Genomic DNA, 24,941 nt, shown 5'->3' on the forward strand with positions numbered 1-24,941 from the left:
ACGGTGCAACGCTCAATCACGTATAGCTTACCTGTCCCAATGCATCAAGCGCTTGCCAGCATCTCTCAAGCTGAACCGACGAACCAGAGGAATAAATCAACGAACTCTAAAAGCACTTACTGCAGATTTTTTATGATAATTTCTAACTTACAAAATCTGATAATCTCCATCATAGTGATATCGCCACGTACGATATAACTGTTACGTATAAGTATATATAATTACATGAACCGTACGTAACAAAAGCATCACACTGTGTGTAATCGGGAACAGTGTAACAACACGTTGTCGGCACAATAGTACATGTTTATAATTCCTCTATCATTCTTATAATCCTGATTCGTAGTTGATCAGTCGTGATTTGGTGAGGCAGATCCTTGAATGCAATGCGAGATTTGAAGCGACTTGAGGTTTATCCAGAGAAGGTTGCACACTTTCGAAAGAACGAAGTTCTGTATTTCTGACGTAATCGTTACTAAAAATTATTTGCTAGGAAGTAAAGAACTGATCCTAAGTGCCGGTAAAACTTTTTGAGTCATCGTGCAAATGAACTTCCAATAAAATTCGGGCTGAAACACATGTCCACACATGTATAGATAAACCTGCACACCTGCGAACTTTTTTTGTCCGAATTTAAGGATGTGACAGGAAAGTCCATTCTACCACGACGCCCGCGCTAGAATTGACTCCCCGGAGCAATATCATTTCCTTATGTGTTTTGTCCATACTCATATTATTGTAAAACGTTATCAGATTTAGTGTTGTGTGATTAGGTGAGATTTCTTCAATGCACCACCACAATGAATAAAGTGAGTAACAAAACGATTTGTCGATTAAAATTCTATCCATTTTGCAAATTATTTCTTTGGTCCACCAACTGAATCTACCTTGTGTTGTCTCATGTCTCTAGTCTTCAGAAACGTGTAGGCCTAATTATAAGAAATTAGATTGGTTATCAGTTAGCCCTCAACTGATTGGCGCCCAACACTAAATAATTAAATTAAAATTCGTCAAAAGAGCCTCGTCAGTCGTTGGACCACGGCCGCGGCAAGTATAGCCACTGTCTTCGTCAGAATAGTAAAAGAAACGAAACAGTAGTCGTTCTCAATATTTCAGAAATGCACCAGCTCGCGTTTGCTCACTGAAGCTGTTTACTGTTCTACATAATGTATTTGATTTGATCGATTTTGATTAAGATCATGTCCGATTGGTTTAGGATATTTTTGTACCGATTGACTTTAATGCATGACCATCTGTACAACTTGCATACGTACAAGAAGTTACACATTCGAATATTTGCATACGCCATCATATTTCACACTAAGCCTATTCGATCGCAGGAATTTTAAGTGTATTAAGCTTCCGCTACTTTCTCAGCCCTCAGCCGTAGATGTTGACGTTCAGAATTAGCCAGCCAGCCATACCTAGAATGCTTGCGTAGCAACAGGTATTATTTAAGTGGTCGAACAATTCTATCGCTGGATCATAATTCGATGTGTACACAAAAACCGTAAGAACGTTGTGCATACTCGATGTTTGATCATCCCACTGAATTGAAACAACGTAACGATTCCCCGAAAATGAAATACGGATTTACGAAAGAGATTCCACGGATCGTTCTCACCAGCCATCAGAAGATCGATGTCTTTAGCATGCGAATCAGAAAAAAATGTCTGCATGTGAAATGAAATCAAAAATGGCGAAAGTATGGAAAAAAAAGAAATGCAAGGAAATTCAACCATCACATAATTTTATTAGCAATTATTGTGATATGACATATATATATTTACAATTTCATCGAAGAACACATAGTGAAATTTCGATGTCTCGATAATTACTGAGCGGTTCAATTCCGCAAATTTCGATAACAATCTGTAAGGGTCTTGATTAACCACTGCCAAACCAGTCAGATCCCATGGCTCCGAAGAATGCAGCAGCTCCGGACTTGATCGTGGATCCTGCCGAATCATTTCTCGTGTGTGTCTTCGTCGGTGTCTTCTTCCGCTGTAGAAGAGAGGACAGACATACATGTATATGAATTTTTGTATTTTTTCTCTAATTTCAAGCAAAGCTTGCCTCAGTGTACATTGTACAGTTGAAAACGAGGAAAGATGAGATCAGATTACTTATAAAGCACACAAAGTTAAAGAGCACCGTCTTCCATCGAATTAAAATTCAAATCGTATCGAGCTGCGAGATATCCTGTACCATCAGGGATTCTTATCTTTGGGTTGGTTAATGAGATGGTTAATTAAATCACAGTAGTCAACGAATAATTAATTAATCAGATTATGCATACACGCGCGGTTCACGACCATCGTTATATGCGGTTCTCTGTTGTTAAAGCTGGATATAAGGACAGAAATACGGTAGGATTCGGCTGCGTTGCAGCTGGGTAACCATAGACAACCGTGGGCGAGCATTAAATTCTGAATTTCACGACTTGGTCTACCTTGTCGGCGGGCCACACCGTACGTCCCCCGTTTGCTAGGACGCCATACATGCGGCTGTTTAACCCAAATTTATGAACGCAACACCTCGCAAGCCAGGACTCTATAAACGCCAAATTATTCGTTAAACTACGCCCCATTGAAACTTATTTGGCAACACGATGCGATACGATTCTTGCAATAGAGAAATCGAATGAACGCAAATGAATGTATAACTGCGATGCATGGATATTTTTTCAGCGAAAACACGTGGCAATGGCGACTCGATCTCGAGTTGTCCCTTGATATGCCAAATGAAGGGATCATTCTGGTATGGAATTTTCGAAAAATCGATTTTTTTCCATCATTTTTCGAAAGTATATGTACGTATATGTCTATAAGTATAGTGCTCCTATTCCATAGCGATCGGGTCATTCTATTTCATTTGGTGACACGTATTCCACCACTTGCACTTGAGCTTTACTTACAATTAGAAATACTTTGAAAGCGTTTATCTCGAAAATATCTATATCTATAACAATACTTTTGGAAATAATTTACAAAAATAGCCTTCTTTTTGGGCGTCCAAACCAAAATGATCCCTTAAATTAGAAACGACATTTATCTTCCCTCTGTATGTACTTACCATTGACTTATCTTGCAAGGCGACAGGTATTATCGGCACCGTTCTGGAGGGAGCGGTGACCGTGAGAGGAGGAAACCACGGAGCTCCCGGGCAAACGGCGAGAACACCAGGAAAATCGGTTGCAGCTTTTCCAGCCTCGCCAACTGTGGAGGCCGTCCGGACACCCAGAACAGAGTGGAGTTGCTCCGAATGAGGAACAAGGTTCCCGAATATCAACTGAAATGAACAACCAATCGATTAATATTAAAAACAGTATCCATTTGACGAGTCTGCTAAATTACAGCGGAGGGATTTCCGCGTATGGTGAGATGCGAAAGATCTACTTTCTAAAAAGGTATATTTTCATTTCAGGAAATTTGCTTATCGTCAAATATAGACACGTTTACCAAAGCCTTACAAAGTTGGGTTTACCCAACTCACGGAGAAACGAGGATGTATTTTTTTTTTTTTGGCAAGTTTCTATCTAGAGAAAACTTTGGCTTTGAAACTCATTCACCCGTAATGAATAACAAAATAATGATTAATTACAAATTCTCACTACAGCCGGGTGACTTAAGAATAAAAAATAAATGTACGTCATTAAATCACGGCACCCGGACTTCATTAATCGGAAAGGATACTTCATACTTTCGCCCAAAATTTTATCAGGGTGATAATTCATATGTTCTCAACTGAATCATTGGTACACGAACCTGCGTTCTCTGGGCACTCTTCTTCACATTAGCGTGTATGAAGGGATAAAAGACATCTAAATCGAAGGGATCGATTTTCGATTGAATACTTTCACATAACTGCGTAGACTTGTCGGTAAATTTTTTGTTTTCTCTAGGCACCATCAACAGAGTAGTGTATTTCGTATCTAGCAGAATTTGCAACGCCTGTTTCTGCTTCAAACCTTCGCAGTTTGACATCTCCGCGTAGAATTCAAACAATTCCATTACTACGGCATCTACGATTTCGTGAAGAATTTTTCTGAAATCGATTCAAGTATTAATTTAAAAAAAAAAAAAAAAAAAAAAATCCGTGCGTTGGATAGGTTTATTTATAAGTAGGTAGAAATGTTCCACGAAATGAAAAGGGCGAGCGTGATTCGACAGGTTTTCATTAAATGCACCCTGCAGTGATCTTGTAACATGGGTCACAATAACGTCCAAAATGGAATTCAGGTGAAGTAGACATATTTCTGTCAAATACCAGAGATATTAGCTCGCAGCTTGACGCTATGCTGAATCGAATTCCAAGTTTTCTAAAACTAAATTTTTCGGCGACCGGCAAATGGTATTTTTAATACCAGAGTTCGAGGATGTACGAGAACTCAATACCGTCGAATCGAGGAAAAGCACAATTCTGGGAAGGAAAACTGCAAGTTTTCCTGAATGTTGGCATGAATCATAGCAATTATATGAATATATGGATGAATAACGTAATATTACCTATCATTGTCACGGGATCAAACGAAACATTGAACAAGTAAGAAACGGTAACGGAGAATTGACATACTTTGGTAACGTGTGAGGTATAACTGCATTCAAGTCTTTGCTGACAGCTGCCAAGAATTTTTGCACAGAAATGGAAGGCTGATAAGGCACCAATATTTCAGACTTCATTCTTTTTCCCTCCTCACCCTCCTCCTCAATTATAACTTTCTCCCAGTCACAGATCATCGTCTGCATTCTAAGAACATTTAAGGAAGTAGGCATTGTACGCTCTTTGTGCTCATGGATGTTTCGTTTGAAGAGATTAGCCCACACAGTCCACGCAGCTACGCTATCATCCTTCAGAGTATCGCAAATCGACTGCCATTTTGTGTTCGGTATCACAATGCCTGATACTTTAGAAAGTGTGAAACATTTGTTTAAACTTGGACAAAGTAATGTTAGCGCTTGCAAAAATCTCGCTGCGACAATAGCATTGACTTCCCTTTTCCCGAATTTAGAATTTTCGTCGAGACACTTTTCTTTGATGAATTCTGATAAGTCATTTATTTTTTTTGTACTGATGATCTGAAGTTGTTCTTGAATTATTTCGCGATCAATGAACTTATTGAAAGTTGTCGATATCTTGATAGCCAATACATCTTTTGCTGTTGATTTTTGATTCTCATATAAATAAAGCTGGAGATCTTCCAACAGCGAGAGCAAATTTTTGTCAAAATTTTCGCAGAGCTTCGCTAAATTTGGTGAAAACCCCCTCGTCTTCATGAGCAGCAATCTTTCGTTATCGGCGCCGGTTTTGTTCAACTTTTGCGGTATGTCTGACGGTGAATCTTTCCAAACATACCACCGGAGATCGTGCTCCGGATACTCGCTTTTCTCATGCGCTACCTTATTCAGTGTCTCAAAAAGATCTGTCTTCAAACTTGACAAAGCTTCGTCCCATTTGCAACTTAAAATTTCCTTAACCCGTTCAGTAAGCAAAGGCTGAAAATAATCTGCCCACAAATTTATCGTCCTTTGGAGAGATAAGTTTTTACACATGCTTTCCCAATTTTCGGGAACATCTAGGGCCAACGCATTTTCCCTGATATTGTGAATACCTTTGACTGATGTAACTAGAGCTAACAGTTTCGAGACCTCACACTTAACAAAACTTTGAACCCAGCTCAACCAGTTTGTAACGTTCGTTGCAAGCTCAGCTGCTGAGACTGGCTCGATTTCACCACGGCTGGAAGGCTTATGGCTTTTTGCAAAGGGTGACAAAAATTTTTCAGTTAAATCTGTGTCCACCTTCAACAACGACAGTGTCGTTGGTGCAGTTGGCCCAGCAACAGCCTCAATACGTTGAAGTACAAGACCTTTCGTATTACCATCAGACTCTAGAAGCACAGATCAAACATGTGTAGAAAATCTTCAGTTAGGACTGCATGAAGAAATTCGCACAATATTTTCTCACCAATAAAACAGGAATGTAATAGACTGATGACGTGCGTAAGCAATTTGATGCTCAGGCTTATTCTATTTCTTACACTAAAATGACTTTCATCTTTCACTACAGACTCAATAGCTTGACTTTGTAGAGAAATTAATTTTTTCAATAACTCTGTACATGTCATATTATCCAATAGCACCAGAGATGCTAAGCAATTAGCTGCTAACTGTAACAAATAATGTAAAATTACTTTCTCCATCCAACAGTGTGCTCAATAAAACTTCTAAAGTGCAACACCCACCTCAATTGACAGCTCCAGGGATTGCAAGACTTTGTCACATCCAGTCAAAATAACATTCCTAAAGTGACTTATAACACCCCATTGCTTTAGAGTAATGGGATACTTATTGGCTAGATCAGAATCACCAATTTCAATTCTTAAGCTATAGTTGATGTGTTGGGCAAACAGAAAGAGCTGTGTGGCCAAAAGGAAGTCTTCGTTGTCTATAGCAGACCATATATGTTCCGGGATGTCCATTAGAATTTTTATTTGCATCACTATTGAGTCGTAAGCCTCACCAGATTTATTGCTTTAAAATTATGACAAACATTGTGAAAATTTTACCTCTACTCAAATATGATGAATACTAACGAATTGATGTATCGTTACCTGTCTAACACTTTTATTGGTGGATCCATGTTAAATCCAATCAGATATTTTTGCTGTAAAGTACGGCAAGTTTCTTCCATATTACAGATTCTCGTTATGACAGATTCAGAGGTCTGTTTCATTTCGGCAATAGTATCCGCAGCTTGTATCAAATCCCGATATCGTTCCCTGTCGTGGGAGTATGGTGAGAATTAAATTTTAGGGACCTTGAGGTTGACATGTGAATAATTTCTAATACATGCCGAGTATGATATGATTACTAGCGGTGTAAATCGCAAAATAAATATCGCGCTCAAACATATTTAACCTAAAAACAACTCACCCCACAAGTGTTCGGAGGTCAACTTTCTTCCGTTCACTTTCATTTTGAATTTTTTTCTGAATCTGTTCGATTTCCTTAATCGTATGCTTTTCAAATACTTCTTTAATATCCAGTTCTAGAAGATTAAGCACTGGCATTTTGGTGTACGATTTCGGACTTTTGACACATCAACACCATCACAGCTGATCTTATGGTCGGAAGACAGCTGATTCTCGAGACCGTTCACTCCCTTTAAATTTCAGTTTCACACCAGTTTCTCACCATCTGTCAATGGCAGCACTAGTGACGATGTTTGAAATTTAAATTACTAACACAAGAGAATAGACATAAACGTTACATATTTTTCACGATGATGACTTGTCTGACGATACGAGTCATTGGTGCTTTTGGAACTTATCGTGTCGATTTGCCTATGAAAATTAAGTGGAAATGTAAAACGATGGTTCTAAACCTAGTCAACGTATTAACATTTCGAGTCGCGTGTCTGGGTGGTTAGAAGCTCGATGGTTACGGAATCGTCGACGCGTGATAGTGCGAGGACTGTTCTATAGTGGGAGCTACTCGCCATCCGTACAGTTGTGTCTTGTGTGTCCAGTGGGTTCAGTGTCAAGCCAACATGGCGGCCGCGTTGACCGTCGAGCAAGAACAAGTAAGTAATAGAAAATTGTTATTTATCTTGTGTCTATTCATTTTCAAACGATGCTCGAGTAATACGGGAAAAATTTCTTGTGTTTGCTTGCTGTGTTTTGACTTTTTTACCTTACCAGTGTCACTACTTATTTTGTTATCAACTTACTGAATGTAAACATCCTACGTATCCATGCTCGCGGACTGCCAAGTTTGGTTGACAGCAGGCGCAATAATTTCAATTTGTTTATCGCACGTATGCAGTATCCGGGCGTCAAAGATCTTGGCGCGATTGTTGAATGGTACATACAAAATCTGAGCTAACAAACAACGTGTGTTATCCAAGTATTTATTCTCTGTTTATGTTTGCCCCGCTCACTATCGAATGTATGTACACACACAATTTTGTAAATCACAATCTGAAAATCTTCAGCATACAAATATTCTTCAGATTCACCCGGTTTTGACGTTTACTCATATAATATACACGTTTGCGATAACATTAGTGCCATTTGACAATGTATAGCATAGTTGGTGATTCTGGAAATATTAATTTTTTTCATTACGAGCCTGTGCTATGTACTTTCACCATGGATTGAAGAATTATTCCATGTAAGTACTTGTACCTACTTCGGGACATTTTTATCATGTCTGAAATATGGTGAATTTTTTTGATTCGCTATCTGTCAGAGATCATTGATATAGCACGGAAATTCCGATTCTCGGGATTCTGGATGCCAACAAATATTCGAGGTTTATAGAGACCGCCGAAAATTAGGAAAATTTTGTTCATATCCCTTCGCGTTATCTCCTTATATCTGGAATGAGAAAGCTAGAAAAATATATCAGTGAATCCGAGATGTACGATATGATAACTCGACACTTATCCGTTCAGCGAATCATCGCGCTATAGTATTACTTTGTTTATTGCGTTTTTTTTGTCTACCATCGAAACATCTTATTTGTAAGCGCAACCAATTGCCTATTCGTTAGCGAATTTCCAGTGTCTGAAAATGAAAAGTTGAATTTCGTCAGCGTATAGATGATGATCAACTTTTATTTTTCCACGAAGATAAAATTTACTCACTCGTGTTAACTACTTTCTACGCTTACGGTTGACTTATTACTCACATCCGCGTACGATTACACAGAGGATTGTAAGCACGTACGTGAGGCTCCATGCCAGCGTGCTGTACACAACTATGAAGATACAATATCTGCGCGAGCCCACCAACGAGATACGCTCCGCTTATGCCGTAATAACACTACCGCTGGAAGTAATGGGTATTACAATGAATTTACTAGAAAACCCTCTAGAGAATCATTTCATCGTAAATCAACTTTATACATTAGTATATTGTGATTCAATGGGGAACCCAATCCGAGTATCATCATGCTTTCTGCAATCGTCAATTCAAAGACTGACTGTGAGTAAAATAAAAACACCAATGCACCCAGCGCGTTCGATGAAATTTTTTCTTCTTAATCGCGTGCAATTTCGGGATCAAGTTTCGATAGTTACGATAACAATTACCGTGCTATACACCGGGGACTATTTACCAGTAACCGATCGCCTTAGTTGTCCAATTCTCAAACTCATGCCGAAGTACCATGGGAGAATGGAATTAATACACGAGTTATGACTAATTGTTATTCCGCGTAAGACACAGGATCCATGAACAGTGCCATGTGCGTGATCGGTGCCACGGTATGGTTTTCTGAGGAACATCCGCTGACCACACATGTATAATTCTATAATAATCATAATATACAGCTATCAAAATCGTGTTCATTCGGTACGAATTCATTCTTACAGTCGCATTGACCTGTTCGACAAACGGACTTCTTATTTGTAGTACGTCTAATATACTCCCTCCGAAGACCTGCGGAATAATAAAAATCAAGTCATCATTTTCAATGACTAGAGACATTAGCGCGATAAATGCCGAATAGTCAGGTATAAAACTATATTATTCAATTCACAATCATTTGTGTATGAAGATGTAGGTATTGGTATATGAATATAGCTGGTTCGAGTAGTCTATATGGAAAGAGTTATTGTTTGGCCGCACAATTACTTTTCAATCGTTGTAATAATAGCAGTTCAAATAACCTTGAGAGTTATGAAAAGTTTCTAAGGAAAGACTAGACGAATACGCGAGTTCTTGTGGAAGGTCCTCATAGAAGAATCGGTGAGTCGGAGTAAAAGCATTTTTAGCCTTTTAAATAGCATCGAACCGTCCTCCTCTTTGTGAGAGTTCATTTCACGAGAGTAGAATTTCGATGCCTGGAATCGACATGTGACATTGCCAGATACGTGATTTCCGAAATGATTTTATCCAGTCGTATCGAAATTGTGATCGCATTTTGATGATTCAAATTTTGGTCACCGGCCTTCGAAATTTTTCGTCAAGATTTGTCAACGAACTGTGAAAATTGTTTGTTTGTAACAACACCGAATTTTTAGTAGAATAACAATGCATTAACAAATGAACCTTGGTATGATGGTATGATATGTATGTGGAATGTCTACGTATGCATACCTAGACCGAAAGTGGAGAAGAATAATCCGATACTATTTAAATGGCCAAAATGTTTCAACTCCAACTCACTGATTCTCCTATGTGATATGAAGACCATAAAAACTTACGGTATAATCGTCTCAAAAACGCTCCGATGGCGTCAAAGTCTGCCCGTGTGCCTATAGCTGAAGCGAGAGCTGAAGGTAGCTTTTATCAAAGAGTTTATCCTTTTTATCGTCACGTATTTCAGAGCTACCGGGCCTTTCACGGCCAAGTAAAGAATTTAAAGAGAGAAGAGAATTCTATGGATGAACCCAAGAGATAATGGCATAGAAATATTGAACTATTTTCAGAGTTCAAAAGTGCAGTGAAAAAATGAGTCTTTATGCGGGAATGAAGTCTCAACGATAGTTTAGTTTAAAAAATTTCATTATAAAACCTATCAGCTTCGACTCTGCTGAGACTCGAGTTTTGACGGGGTCGTCGCGCTGCAGCTTCGTCTTATTATACTATATGCGCACGTGGGTGCGTATCACGTGTGCATCTTCGTAGAAAGTATAACAAGTTCGACTTGGAGTTGCGTCGTCCGTGCAGAGGTATTATAATATAATCTACTGCCTGACGTTAGATGCGTTATAAGAGAAACAGATAAAGCGATTATTTACGCCGAAGTCGAGTAGGCTGTAACGGTTTGTACAGGGTTCTGCATATTAGTTTCGTTGTCAATCAAATTCAAATCCGTCCTGCTTCGATTCAGCTACGCAACGAGTTTAATCACACCTTCGCGTCCGACGATCCCATAAATTTTACTCCATCACATTTCATTTGAAAAAATTATAAATATGTTTTCGTCCGCTAGTTACTCTATAGGGGTAACGGTACGTTGTATACGCCACGCTGTTGCACACATGTGAGATCAGATCATGCGGAATTACATACGCTCGTACATACCTATCGACAACGAATCGATAAATTTCGAATTTACCAAGCATCAGATCATATATGTGCCCGCCTTTTTTTTTCTGCCTCATTAACAATGCGATCTTGATCTAATATTTTTAGCACTTCATATCTCTGAAAGACCTAATACATTAAATTTCAAGTGTAGACAACCGCCGACATGGCTGCTCAATCCGGTGGATGGGGTATAAAGTTAACGACTCGTCTATAGCCCATATAATTTATATCGATGTATATCTACAGGCCTGAATGAACGAGATGGGGGCATTGTACTCATTTCGTAATACCCTATTCGCATTATATACATTTATCAAATAATTTGTCATTATCAAGATGGTATGCCGAAAGTGCAAACATCCTTTCAATAAAAGCGAATCTTGAACTGAAATATCACCATACCTATAATACAGCTATATTCAGAGCTGGCGCATAATACGATTGAGCGCAAGTTTCAAAACGTATATGGTCATACCACTGCAACAACTTCGTACGAACAGTAGGTACACATCCTATTGTCACTTAACGAAGGGATTCGTTCGACAGAAATCTGATCATTCATCTCTTTGACTGATTAAAAAAACAGAGAAACGAACGAAGTAACATGTGTAATTTAATTGAAAACGTACGATGGTAATTTTCTCGAAAGAAATGAAAAATATTCTTCTATTATGTTATTGAACACTTGTGTTATTATGCATATTACACTCGTACGTACGTACAGTATGCATATTCCGTGGTTACGGTACCATTTGTGGAGTTAACTAGAACTTTCGCACGTGCGTATTATGTGCGGCAGTACATGAGTGAAACAACTCTACTTTCGCCAAAAGTTATAAGTAACGGAAATATCATTAAAAGTTCCCCCGCGTTGATGTTACCTCTGCACTATTATGATACATTATACAAGATAGCTGTGCAACTCGTATACACCCGTTTCGGAGAAATGAATTAACGCCGTACTATGGGATCGCGATTCAAGCGATTCTCACCGTACTGTCTATTACTTAATGAAGTCTGATTACGAAGAATAAACCGGACATTGTCTGCTGTATACAGGAAATGAATACAGACGTGCGTACGTATACTCGTCGTTGGTCGCAATCAACGCTCCCGGCGTATCATCGTACAGTTACTGATCTCGAGTCGTTAATCATTTATTTTATGACTTCGTAATCATGAATACAGTAGATATACCCCACACCTTGCGCTAGAATTTAATTTACAATATATAGGTTACATGCGCACGATATAGTTGTGTCATCAACGGCAGGTACGATTATTTTTTTACAACTTGAAAAAATTTTTGAAAGGAACAAAATTCTCACTGTATTGGGACGAACGAGCTGCAGTATATCCGCGTTTCCGAAAAAAGCTGTTGCCGTCATACCGGCGTCGTAAGGAATTTCAAAACCTTCACCTACATTCCCTCGGATGAGTGGCCTAATCATTGACTTCGGAATTAGTACATGGCGTGTGATGTGCTTTACATATAACCAGTTTTTGGAAAAAGAATGACTCACTTCCATGTCTCTCTGTATGTACGTGACAGAAAAAAAATGTATACCTATATACACATATCACACGTGTCCGTAGTTGCGTGTAGAGTCGCAATTCTCACTTCGAGGGTGGAGAATTTAGGTGGGCGTTGTCGTGGTGCAGTTGGAAAAAAAAATTACGTTGACAAAATTAGTCAAAAATTATTCCGTTGACATTCCTATACCCGCAGGTGGTATGATGTAGAAAATTTACGTATTAACTATATGTACTCATAATTCGATTCCCTTGGCTAAACCCTCGGCTAAACCTCATATATCCATACATGCATGTGATCGAAATGAGTGATTATATTATACATGTATTTTGTGCTGTGAAGAAATAATTAATATATGAAATTTTCTCGATACGGTTCCGTCTCACTAAACCCCAATTGCAATAATCTGAATTCAAAAGATCCAAATTATACGTAATACACATACAGATTCCTATATATATTCGGAAATATATATATAGTTTTTTTGAACACGGTGTATATAAGCAGAGTAAAAATCAACGCATGTACAATTCTCCATTTCATATTAACGAGGACAACAAGTGCCCGTCAATTGAGACATATTGATCTTTGCACACCCTGACACTGATCCCCTTCAGACCGAAGCGTCTCCTGTTCGCTCATGATAGACTTATACATGTAGATATACTGCGCGGATTTTTATTGTGGTTTGGTCGCCGAGATTTTTTTCGTTTACCTTCCGTTCATCGATCAATTTATACCATCATAAATTTTTGTGCATGCGTTCCTCATTCGATCATAACTTCGTGCGTTTCAATCGCTGCTGCATTTTTTTGGTATAGCGCTCATGGCTTCTGATATCTAGTCGATACGAATTTTCATACATCAGCGTTGACAACGTTTTCCTACGTATCGCGTGACTAATGCCAGAACTTCCTGAGAGCCGTAATTCGATTTTTTTACTTCTCTTAAAGGGCGTATTTTTTCAAAGTTTTTTGAAATAATTTTGTGATATCCTTTTTTCGTATGCGCTGCCGATTTAATCATCCGCGATGGTGCGGTGGTTGATCCTCTTCGCTCTCAAAGCGTAATTTTCTAATTATACCTTAGATCGATTTCAAAGTTCTTGCAAGCTTTTCAACTTTTATAGTTGAACAAAAGTTGGATGGGACAAGCGTACAACAGTTTCTATCCAAGTATCTAACAATAAGCAACATAACTATGTCCATGTATACGTATAGTCGCAGCGCATTGTGATTTCTGAGTTCTGAGTAAATGACCGTTACGGTAATTACCTAACTAATGACGAATATAAATAGTTCGTATGCAGACGAAGAAGAAAAAAGAAAAAAAAACTTTCTTCGAACTTATAGTATATGCATATAGACAGTTATGCTCGTAAATACTTCAAAAACATTCAGGCCCGATGAAGAGTTGACAAAATTTATAAATCATGATTCGAAAAAACTTTAAAATCCGGTTAAACACATGCTACTGGTATGTGTGAAAAATTCCAATGCATTTCATTTGACTAATGATTAAATTAAAACAGATGGGTATCCCGCCGTTCATTCAATTGAATACCCCGCGTATTATTCCAATTCGATTATATTTATATTAATAAGAGCTGAGTCGATTGTTATCAGAAATAATAGAAGTATTCTGCACCTATGCAAATAGGTGGCGCGCCAATATATGTTAACAACGATATTTTACACTATCGAATGATGGCATGAATCCTCAGTGAACGTATCATCGAAACATCAAACCGCTCTGCCAGTGCGTAAAGAATTGTACAAGTCACTTGTAGTTATGTGTTACAATAACTAACTTGAACGGCTCGATTATGTTGTAGTATCGCATGCATATTTCCGCATACGTGTGTTTGACGTGCGACGATCGTACGCCAACACGCTTGTTGAATCTTGGCTCGAGGTAATCTTACAATTAGTGTCAGGTAGACATATACTCGCGGAAATGATTCGCATCGTAAAACGTGTGATCAATGGTACGATTATAGATGGGATGATTCATGTAATTCGCATATATGGGACGCAAACGTCATCTCTACTATTACACGTAAATTTCAACCGATGGACGGATAACTGAAACGCAATAGAAAGTGCAGATGATACGTAAAATCATGCGAAATAGATTTAGATCCAGAATCATGTTCGTCTCAACGTTTAATTTAATCGGGTGAATCGAACCGGATTCTTGACCCTGCGCGGCGGCAATTTTGTCAAAATTCTACGGTGGTCCTTGATTTGTTTTCTACTCAAAATCTAATTTCAAGATGGAAGAAATAGAAAAAGAGTTATAGAACCGTCCTCGTTGAGTCGATGGTACACGGTTCACCCGGCAATTACTTTTCGCTTTGTACTGGCTCTATGATTTAAAATCAATTGTGAAATGATTCAACTTTTTTAAACGCTTCACCGGTCGTCCGATGCTCCAATAATCAACGTCCGATAGTCACCCATAGTCTGACACGTACCGTACATGCTCGATGTGCTGTATGATAGACATCAACCGCAGGAATAACGACGAGCCAAATCGAGTCTTTTTATATGGTTGAATGAAAAAATCGTACCAATTTTCAAAAGCTCAGGTGCTATATATACGATGATGCATGTGTTTCTATACGTGAAACCCTGCAACCCATTGTATCGCGTTTGTTCACGTTTGAAACGAGCGTCCCGCAGGTCGGTTTGCTGCTCTTGATTTTGCTTATGCTTTTGCTGCTGCAGTCGTGTTGACTGTACGTTGTAACGGTAGTGGGTGGATGTTGAACGCCCACGTAAAAACAGATACGACATATTATGGGTAAATATGAAGAGGCTGACGACGCCTTCTACGTCAAATCAACTCCCAAAGCTCTACTACGTATAATAATGTAATAAGAGTAGACTCTATCTTAGCATTAAAATCAAACATCATTGTTATATCTTGACACAACGTATAACCCGTTTCAAATTCTCCAAAGTTAGCTTCGAAATGAATTCCTCATCTCCATCCATGCAGCATTCTCATGATCGCGTCGGCCTATACCGTTATGCGTGCTCAGATAAATTTAGGGAAAAATCAGTCAAAAATATCTCGTAGGAGTACAGATAAATAAAATACATCGGCATCGTTACCTTTACTCGTTTCTCTTGGACCCTGATTCCTTATCAGTCTGTTGAGGAAATCAAATTTGGTTTGACGCATCGCATCAGCGTGCTCGGGGTCGTTTTATTGTTCGACGTTTATTCGTTATCTATAAATTTTATTTTCTAATAATTTCGATTCGTGTCATGTATCGAAAGATTGAGAAAATTGAAGAATCGAAAATAGAGTGGTTTAATTCAAATTTTGAATTTAATCATCCCTTTGCGAATACAGGTAGCTAATAAGCTTCTCCTTCAATATGTTCGACATCGATCCCCTGCTATTTAAAATTAGCGCAAGAGATCCACAGGTTTGACGACTTATAGAAATAGAATGCGATTCGCAATCGAGCTTAAATCGACATCTTCTTACACTGCAACCTTCGAAACTAAAAAATTCTCTGAAAGATTTCTCTATTTTGGACGCTCTGTGTTTCATCTGAAGAAGATAATAGTGGTAGTTATACGAGATCTATTTGTTATCCGGATGATTAAAACCCTGCGGCCTTTGCTACAACACCAGTCCATCAAATTTTCATTTTTCACATCCCCGATGGAGCGAAAAATTGCTTCTTCAGGGTATAAAAAAATTTTCACCGAAAAGTTCGCCACAAAATCCGCTGGGAATAGCATAATTTCCGAAGGTATATTAGGAGGTACGTTAAATGGTAACTACGGCCGTTGTAAAACGGAGGAGTTAACGAACGTATACGCCATGCGGTGGTGCAGCTTATGTGTACTCTGCGGTATATGACCTACTTAAAAACAATGGCGATGTCATACTTTCATTCTTGTTCGCTCGTTGAGTGGAACGTTACCCCTTCGCGTGCTGCAGATATATACGTTTTTAAAATCGGGTATTGTACCTACAATCAACGATGACCGATTAGACGGATCGACTCATCCAACCACCGCAATGACAATTTTATACTTTCCACTGAACTTCCGGCTAGTCGTTGCACGATACACCGGTCAATGCACATGTGCTGCACACTTCGCAGTTATACTCGCAATCAAATTCGGATGCCACGTGGTTTCGCTCTGTTCTGCATCTTCCTATGCACTAATATCTTTTCCTTCGACTGCACCTCCGTTTCGGGGTTGTTTGGAAAAGATCCGTTTGCACGTTACGGAAAACCGAATTACGCTCTTTTTCATTCCAATACCGAAAAATCGATTCACATCGCAATTCAAAATTTTCTTCGATCCAAACTTTGTCAAATTCTTACGCGGAACATTGTGCGTACGATTGGCGCCAATCGTGGAAAATTAAATATTTTCTCAAAGATTCGGTGAATTTTGCTAAGGACCGCACGGTGGGGGTCTGACGTGTATTTTACAACGTACGTTATTGACGTAGACGGCGGGAACTGGTTTATCATTAGTGTCAATTATTCGTTGTTGTGGGTTCGTATTGTTGAACGAGATTTCTGGGACGAGCGGTCAGGACCGAACGTCGAGCACAACGGTGTCTCTCCCGTTACATTGACGCGTTCGTCATATCCACCATGGGATAAACAACGGATATGACTGTCGACGTTTGAAAATAAATTTATTGTTTGTCCGACTACAACTGTTCTATTTTCGTACTCGGGCGCTCTTCAACATTTTGCCGCTATTTCATTGAACAGAAATATAAGTTGGTTAACCTACACTCGACCTGCACGTTAAAACATTTCTCGAAAAACACACCACGCTTATTCGTGTAACTAATACGAAAAGATGTATCACAGATGAACCAATTTTTTCGCCCCCTACAATAATCATATATGTATGTATTCACCGCCCTCGACATTTATCTGTTCCGACGAATTCGATGTACGTACTTCCAATCAATTCCTACGAAATAAATTTAAAAAAAAAAAAAAAAAACTCATCAATTTTGAGAAAACGTGTCGCGTGTGAAGGTGCTATACGTTTCCACGATTGGCGTTTCATGTTTATCGAAAACGAAGCGTCCGATCGATGATCAAAGTACGAAATAAATAAAGAAAAATATGGAAGCGAGTCTGCAACACCCGCTACACTTGGCAAATTGTTTCATCTCGCATTTTGAACCGAGGGTTTCGAGTTGTACTTCAGAGTTTAGGTCCATCGGATTAGCTGCGGTTGTAGTTCTACTTAACAGCAAAGGTCATCTGAGACATGCGGGGGCCGCTAATAGATTTTCCGGTCAGCTGGATCGTCCAGTATTCAACCCAGCCGGACGCCCGTCTGGATTAAACACGAACCAAAAATTTATTCGACCGATTGATACGCGCGTGTACGTACATATAACCTGAACACGCTCGACGAACGTCGTGGTATAATCTATCGAAAATAGACCACATTAGCCATACATTACAATATCTGATTGCGGAAAATGGACTTTTACACATTTATTTGGAATATACTCGCGTGCAAAGATTCTGCTGCGGTAATTCGAGTCCGGTTTTGTTCGTTGTTTTTTTCCTTTCATTCGGAATTCATGGTTTTATGAGGAAAATTTCGGTCACACAGAGAACAAGTGAAGTCTTTCGTTTTATGAAAAATAATCAGAGAAAGGAATACAAAAATGCAGACGAGAATCACTGCAAGTAGGCAGATTTTATATACGATAATGCACCTCTCAACTCATGTGTATAGGTACATATAATAACATTCATGTATGAGTATGGAAGTGTCGTTTGAGAGACAACTGAAATAGGATTGAATTCCGGAACATAACCCGTCGCTGCAGGAATTCGCCTCACGGGTAGCGACCGATCTCTTGTTATATGGACTGGACTGCAATCGATATTAGTGCCTCTCCCTCCAAGAAAAACTCCGAGACCCGAAAACCCTAGAGTCTTAGGTAGCTCCGTTGGAGCCCTTACGGCGCTCGCAGCACCCCTACGTGCTCCCGGAATTTATCACCGTTCTGGATTTGTCGTCGGATCTACACATAAAACCCGTATGTACGGAGAAACGTGTAAACGTCCCACGATATAACACGTTAAGCGAGTATCAGAAATACAGGCGTATCATATAGCGATGACGGGGGATCGTTTACGACAGAGAAACGTCGTCGGCTATCATCGACTGCCGGGAGGGGCAGCCCCCGTTGTCTCTACGGTTGTCTACTGTCAGGCTGCGCGATGCATTTCCCTTCGAATGTCTGTCGCGTCCTCGCTGTTAGCGAGTTCCCCCACAGGGAAGGGGAAACCGGAAGTTGCGGGTTCGGGGGAAGGGACAAGAAGGGGACAGGGGTAGGCCGGAAGCGGTGCCAATATCCTAGGCACGCGGCAGCGAGCCACGAACCAACCGACTACCACAGCTCTCGCATTAACGTGTACACACGTATGTGTACCGTAATGTAATGTTCTTATTATATATTTCTTTTCAATGGTCGCGAGACTTTCGACCGTTCGTTATAGGCGGTATAACCGATGATTCAATTCGCGTTGATTGCACCCGTCGACCAGCGAACGTTAAACTGCGCCGTCAATCGATTCGCCGATATCACCGACATCCGAGTATCGGAAGAATTAGTCGCAAATCGGACAGGTTCGCTTATGTACGTGCGTACGTCGATGTCACGCTTGCAGGATTAAATTAAAAATTTCGCGGCGGGCGATGATCCTGTTTTATCTAACGATGGTTTTGTGCGTGCGTATACATCCCATGTACACCCTACACACGTAATATATTTGTGGCGCTGGTTTGCGCTCAAATAGTTACATGAACTTTTCGTCAGATCGTCGTACATTAAATAATGATATTGTATAATTAAAACAGTATGTGCGTATAACCATGGAAATGTATATGTGGGGTCGAATACCGTTGTCACGGAACGAGTGCGAACACCCAATTATGTGTCACGGAGTTTTAGGTAAACTATTTCCTACATCTGCGATACCTCGGTGCAAATTATTCAAACGTCTATTCGGCTGCACTGACGCTTTCATAGTGGCGCCGTCAAATTCGAGTTTTGAAACTTTGGGCCCCCCTCGGATCCTCGCACATACGCACAAAGTCGTTGCGCGATGCGAATATAGCGTTACCGATGCGATGTCTGACCATTGTCACCGTGACGAGTCGGTAGAATCCACCCGGTCAGTTCAACATTATAAAACGTAACGGTTGACGCGCTCGTACAAGGAGGATGAATTCGTTCTATTTGCTGCCTATTGTAAAAGTAAAAATAAACAAAAAAATAGAAAAATAACGCGATATAATTTGACTCCTTGCATCTACGCATACATAAGGGGTATTACGGAAGAAAATTCATATATTCTTGTCTGGCGGTTTCAAATTATTAATAAAACGGTTTATTACCCCTCGTTACACACCTTTTTTAGACGTTATCTTATTCATTATTGCTTTTTTCTATTCGTTTAATTATAATTTGGCAAAGTGCGTGGTGGCGTGCAACTCTGTTCTTCTGGTTGATATATAGCACGTCATGGAATGCGTGAAACGCGTCAACGAAATACTCTTGGAATTTAAGTGTTACGTGCATCAAGGATGTAACGACGTGAGTGCACTTTCAATTAATACTCATATACAATAAGTTATAACATTTTGGAACTCCTCTTCATTTGTCACCCATGGTGAAATCGGAATGCGGTATTATTCGACAGACTTTTTTTTTTCTTTTTTTGTTCCGTCCATCTGGCACGTAAGTTGTGTATATTGGTTCAAAGAAAATCTTCGGACGACCGAACGAAAAGTTACATCTTTTAGATTTAATATTTACATATACGTATATCGACCCGAAGCCCCGTTATCACGAGTTGCAACGATTCGAAGTGATAATTTATGGGATCCAATTATTTTTTTGCTCGCTTATTTGCAGTTGCGACTTTGTTAAACCATACTAACTGTTGTTTTGATAACAACTTGTCAATCTGAGCGCATTCTAACGACTCTGGACGACATTAGATCACCTAGCCGTTCTGCTCCGGTAGTCCATCCCGCCCCGGACTCCCCTACTTAAGGAACGCGCGAGTTTGGCGAAACTCAAATACGATGAAAAATCCTTACTTTATTTGTATTTGAAGGAAATAACTCAGTTTTTCCATTTAAAAAATAAATAAATAATTGAATAAAAAAATAGAGCAACCGGGATACCCTCCAAAAAAGTAACGAAAAAAGAATATGGTTGTCTGTTGTTAACGTTAACTTAAAAACTATATTCAAAGTTTTAATTTTCAATTGTTAATATTTTGAGTTAATTCGTTTGAATGAATGATAATTTGTTACTATGAATATTTATTTGAGATTAAATGTTTTTTTTCTCAATCCAGAATGATGTTTGAAGTCCTTTCTAATTCTTCTGAAAAAAATTTCGAATAATATATCGAATAATGAATTTTTCACAAATTTTTCCACTTGCCCCATTCTGCCCCGATACCCCATATTGCCCCGCGTTCCCCTATAACCAAGAATAAACTATGAACTGCTTTTAAAGTGCCCTCGCATATATATGCCTAGTATATCTGCAATCTTCTTCGCTAAAATACTTACTCACTTCAGCTTGAAAGGCTCGTACCGTACCGCCTCGATCGAGTGATCTGCGGTGTGTAGTAAAAGTTTACGTAATATACTTATACGTTATATGTATATCTCGGGTAAGCTCTCATTGAATTGGAGCAAACTTCGCACACCTTTACCTGCTACAAGTTATCTGAATTTTTTAAAATGGCGTGAAAAGAACGACGCAAACTCACAATCAGATTCTATACTCTACTCACCTACCAATGGTCCGGGTAGATCGTTTGGAAATTTGAAACTCCAAAAATATCGTCGCATTTTAGTGACGAGTGAACGAGAAGGAAAAAATCTCCTATAAAGTTTCGGTAAATGTAGGTCCCGTGCCATGTAACATGCTCAAAATTTTTCTTACTATTATAATCTAAGAAGTATACGATAGGAATTGATTCTGGAATGACATAATAAACTCAATTCCTAATTTTTTAGACCGATGAACTTGTAGCAGCCAACTTTTTCCAAATCTGTGATGTTATACTAATTACAGCCTATGCGAAAGCGTAAATTTAATTCACAGTAATATATGTGAAGAAGTATATTTCACCTCGCATAAAAGTTTTATTCGTTTCTGTCATAATAGGCGACAAAAGAATTCATAGAGGCGGTAAACAAATGTCGCGCCGGTCGACGGGCTGGTCCCGTATCCTGGGGTACGGCTGTCAAGTTCCTGGCAGCGCGGAAGTTCGAGGTCGCTCGAGCCCTAGCTTTATACGAGCAGCACGAAGCAACGAGGAGAAGGGAAGGACTGGCGCGATTAAATCCTACCCAAGAACCACTCCAGAGCGAACTTCGTACCGGGAAATTCACCGTTTTGGTAAGTTTCGACGACGGTATTGTATTTCCTTTTTTTTCTTAGCACAGTTTTCAGCGCCACCGCACCCTCCCAAGGTAGCCGAATTGCATCAGCGGCGGTAGCATGCTGCCAAAGTTGAAACCCCTAAGCGTGAACCGCCTTGGAGCGCTCGTGTAAATGCCCCCCCGTGCTTCTCCGCCGTGAAAAAAGTATGTGGTCCTATTTTTATATACCCTATACCATACCGTATACCCAACGACCGGGTTGAAAAAAAAGCTCGTTCTCGACCGGCGTGTAAATTACTCATCTCCTTCGATTATGGATCCTGCTTGATTCCATTGCACAAATGAAATTGTCCATTCGAAGCGGAGGTGAAGATTTTAACTATTATAGGTATGTAAGTCTTATTGAACGACTATTATATATGTTTGCGATTTTCATTATACCGTATGCATCGGGCGATGCCGTACGCCGTATGGGTGTCCAATATTTTATCTAACGAACGATTTATCTGGCCTCACTCAAACCGTCGATATAATATTGTACACGAGAGAGATTCGTCAGCGAAGCTTCGGGGTTGTGGATATATACCGCGTGCGTGTACGTACCTCTGGAGACGGGTCGATGGTCTCGTCTCATTCCCGACACGCTTCGAATCTACCCGCACGAAGCGAAATACTCACCGAGTTTTTGCATCGTACAACGATGTCCCGCATTTTCTTGTTTTCTCTAATCCCGCGTACACACACAGAGTGTCCCGAGATCCTCGGTTGAACGGATCCTGTATACATTTATTTTTCACTTTATACAGTCACTTTGCTATTTCAACGCACGATTTTTATCGTTCCATCGAAGCCTATAGTTCCGTATTACCTGGATTCGAATGAGAATATATTTTCATTGAAACGTTTCGCACAATTATTTACTGCGACAATACCGTTTCGTTATGGGATAGATAGAGGATGAGTGGTAAGTTGTTTGTTTATTATTTTTTCAATACATTCGACGAACTTGAACGAAAAAATTGCATCGCTCGTCATAGTGCATAGGTTCGAAAAAGAATTGTAACCAGCCGCTGTTGCCGAGCAGGTCGAATAAGAGGCTATTCGACCTTTTGGTTCGTTCGTGTGTATTATTTGTGTGCGGCATTGGTTGAAAGTGCAGTACGCCTAGACCATTAAACACTTGGTTCTGGCCACGTGAGATTCGCGCGCGCAAAATACCAGCTATCGTACAAAGCTTCTTTGTCAAAGATCTCGAGACTAGACGTCGAAAAAAAGTGCTATTAAGCTCCGCAGGGTGACTGAATTTCTGTACTCTCTTGCACGTACGTACCCTACCCTATTATACCTCTACGCGGTGGCATCATCGTCGGAAAATCTAGGCGCATGTGTACTTCCTGCATTCAGGAAAAAAAAAGAAAAAAAAAAAAAACGAAATAATAAAAAGGAATTGAAAAAAAGCGATAAAAGTATTATTGAAAAGAATAGAATTCACACGAACGCATCACGATTATGAGTTACGCACGTGCGTATATTTATTGTATACATGTAGTTGTTTATCGGTATCACCAAATCCAATTTCCTGCATATCCAGTTTTTGTTTAAAGTTTTTATATCTTCGAAGCGACCTGCAGTTGCCAATGTCAACGATGGTTCTGAAATAATTCCATATAATTTGTACGATATACGTGTCTGTATATATATATATGTATAGTTTGTCAGATGAAAACCGATGCAGTTCGCAATGTGTGATATATTTCAAGTAACGGAAGTAATTATATGGGGTGCACGCTGCGTGTATCGTATACGTATGAATTATGTATACATGTACCAGTTTTCAAACCCCAGGTGTGAACGCACCCTATACAACTGCATTAGACGATACGGTTAAAAATATGTCCCGCGTACCCTCGAAATCGGATCTGCAGGCGCAGTGGTGAGAATCAAGTTTCTTTTCTGAAAGCTTATAGGCTACTCGCACTCACACTCACCGCCTGCATCGAGTACGCCAGGGTGGAAGTACGAGAGGAGAAAAAAATACAATCGATCAAACACATGTCTTATTTTTTCAATTGAACGATTATCGCTAATTACTTATACTGCATGTTTATCGTCACGTCGATTCTAGTTGCAGCCATTCATATATAATCCCTTTATATCCATAGCCTTATCTTACCTATACATCGAAAGTAAAAGCCACATCCGCGCTCGACTCTGATTCGAAGCTTAATGTCGAGTAACTATTTGCCAGTTCTTTTTGATCGTTCTCGCAAACCCGGCACATTCGACACGTGCATGTGCACGTGTTTTACTCATGGAACGTGTATGTGTATTTTAATAGTATCCGTATAGTTACACTCGACTCCCTGCGGGCTTTCCGTATGGTACCTATACTGGGTGCGTCGCGCGTCGCGACGCTCGACAGACTGTGTAATCTTTGACGGCTTTCAGCTTAAAGACGACCTACCAAAACAAGAGGGTAAGCTCCGTGTATTAAATTGTAAAGATGATGTACGCGCTGAAGAAAATTTTAACATCATTCGCGAGTAATTTTAACGTCTTGCTTGCAAACTGGACATACCTATTCAATTTTTGAATTGAAAATTAATCACGAAAAATAGTTTTCCTTGAATTTTCATATTTATCTATTTACTGATTTCGATTTTTTTATTTTGAATAAATTACTTTGCACTATACTGAAAATAAAATAAATTAGGAATGAAGGAAAAAAGAAACGAGAATGATCAACACTTTACACTTGTGATATTTTCCGTGGTTTTTCAATTCTGCGAAAAATTGTTGATGTTATCAAAGCCACAATTCCATGTGATTTCCCCACTGGGATATCTTGAGGATAATCTTTAACCGTATTCTGGCTTCGGCTATATTCACTGATATTCACTTCTTGTTCATTTGATCTACGTTTTCCTTA

General features: G+C 39.5%; 2 protein-coding genes across 4 annotated transcripts in view; one reads left to right on the forward strand and one right to left on the reverse strand.

The window, feature by feature from the left end:
* Positions 1-1,733: 1,733 nt before the first annotated feature.
* On the reverse strand, positions 1,734-7,309 carry LOC105683205 (conserved oligomeric Golgi complex subunit 1). 2 transcript variants are annotated; one of them, XR_001102848.3, is made up of 9 exons: positions 6,936-7,309; positions 6,614-6,781; positions 6,245-6,533; positions 5,968-6,169; positions 4,576-5,890; positions 3,768-4,047; positions 3,076-3,291; positions 2,453-2,553; positions 1,734-2,004 (listed from the first exon to the last, which is right to left on the reverse strand). XR_001102848.3 is itself a non-coding variant. In XM_012395650.3 (8 exons), exons 1-8 carry the CDS (start codon positions 7,070-7,072, stop codon positions 1,888-1,890), a joined length of 2,724 nt encoding a protein of 907 aa, XP_012251073.2. In that variant the 5' UTR covers positions 7,073-7,309; the 3' UTR covers positions 1,734-1,887. The 2 variants fall into 2 exon arrangements, 1 of the variants encoding a protein (XP_012251073.2); XM_012395650.3 differs by lacking the exon at positions 2,453-2,553.
* A 126-nt stretch (positions 7,310-7,435) lies between these two features.
* LOC105683199 (tyrosine-protein phosphatase non-receptor type 9) overlaps positions 7,436-24,941 on the forward strand; it is a 51,090-nt gene continuing 33,584 nt past the window's right edge. The window contains exons 1-2 of one of the 2 annotated variants that reach the window (XM_020850810.2): positions 7,436-7,584; positions 21,795-22,028. In XM_020850810.2, coding sequence (XP_020706469.1) covers positions 7,552-7,584; positions 21,795-22,028 — 267 coding nt within the window. In that variant the 5' untranslated portion in view covers positions 7,436-7,551. Of the gene's footprint in view, positions 7,585-19,869; positions 20,199-21,794; positions 22,029-24,941 lie in introns of those variants that run through there. The other variant, XM_012395634.3, reaches the window with a different exon arrangement.

Source organism: Athalia rosae, chromosome 1 (assembly GCF_917208135.1).
Source record: "Athalia rosae chromosome 1, iyAthRosa1.1, whole genome shotgun sequence".
NCBI lineage: Eukaryota > Metazoa > Arthropoda > Insecta > Hymenoptera > Athaliidae > Athalia > Athalia rosae.

Excerpts from the sequence above, each read along its gene's own strand:
- LOC105683205 (XM_012395650.3), bottom strand. The coding sequence starts at position 7,072 with ATGCCAGTGCTTAATCTTCTAGAACTGGATATTAAAGAAGTATTTGAA. Across the intron at positions 6,782-6,935 it reads GACCTCCGAACACTTGTGGG|GGAACGATATCGGGATTTGA; the intron begins GTGAGTTGTTTT and ends CTCCCACGACAG. Across the intron at positions 4,048-4,575 it reads ATACCTCACACGTTACCAAA|AAAAATTCTTCACGAAATCG; the intron begins GTATGTCAATTC and ends AATCGATTTCAG.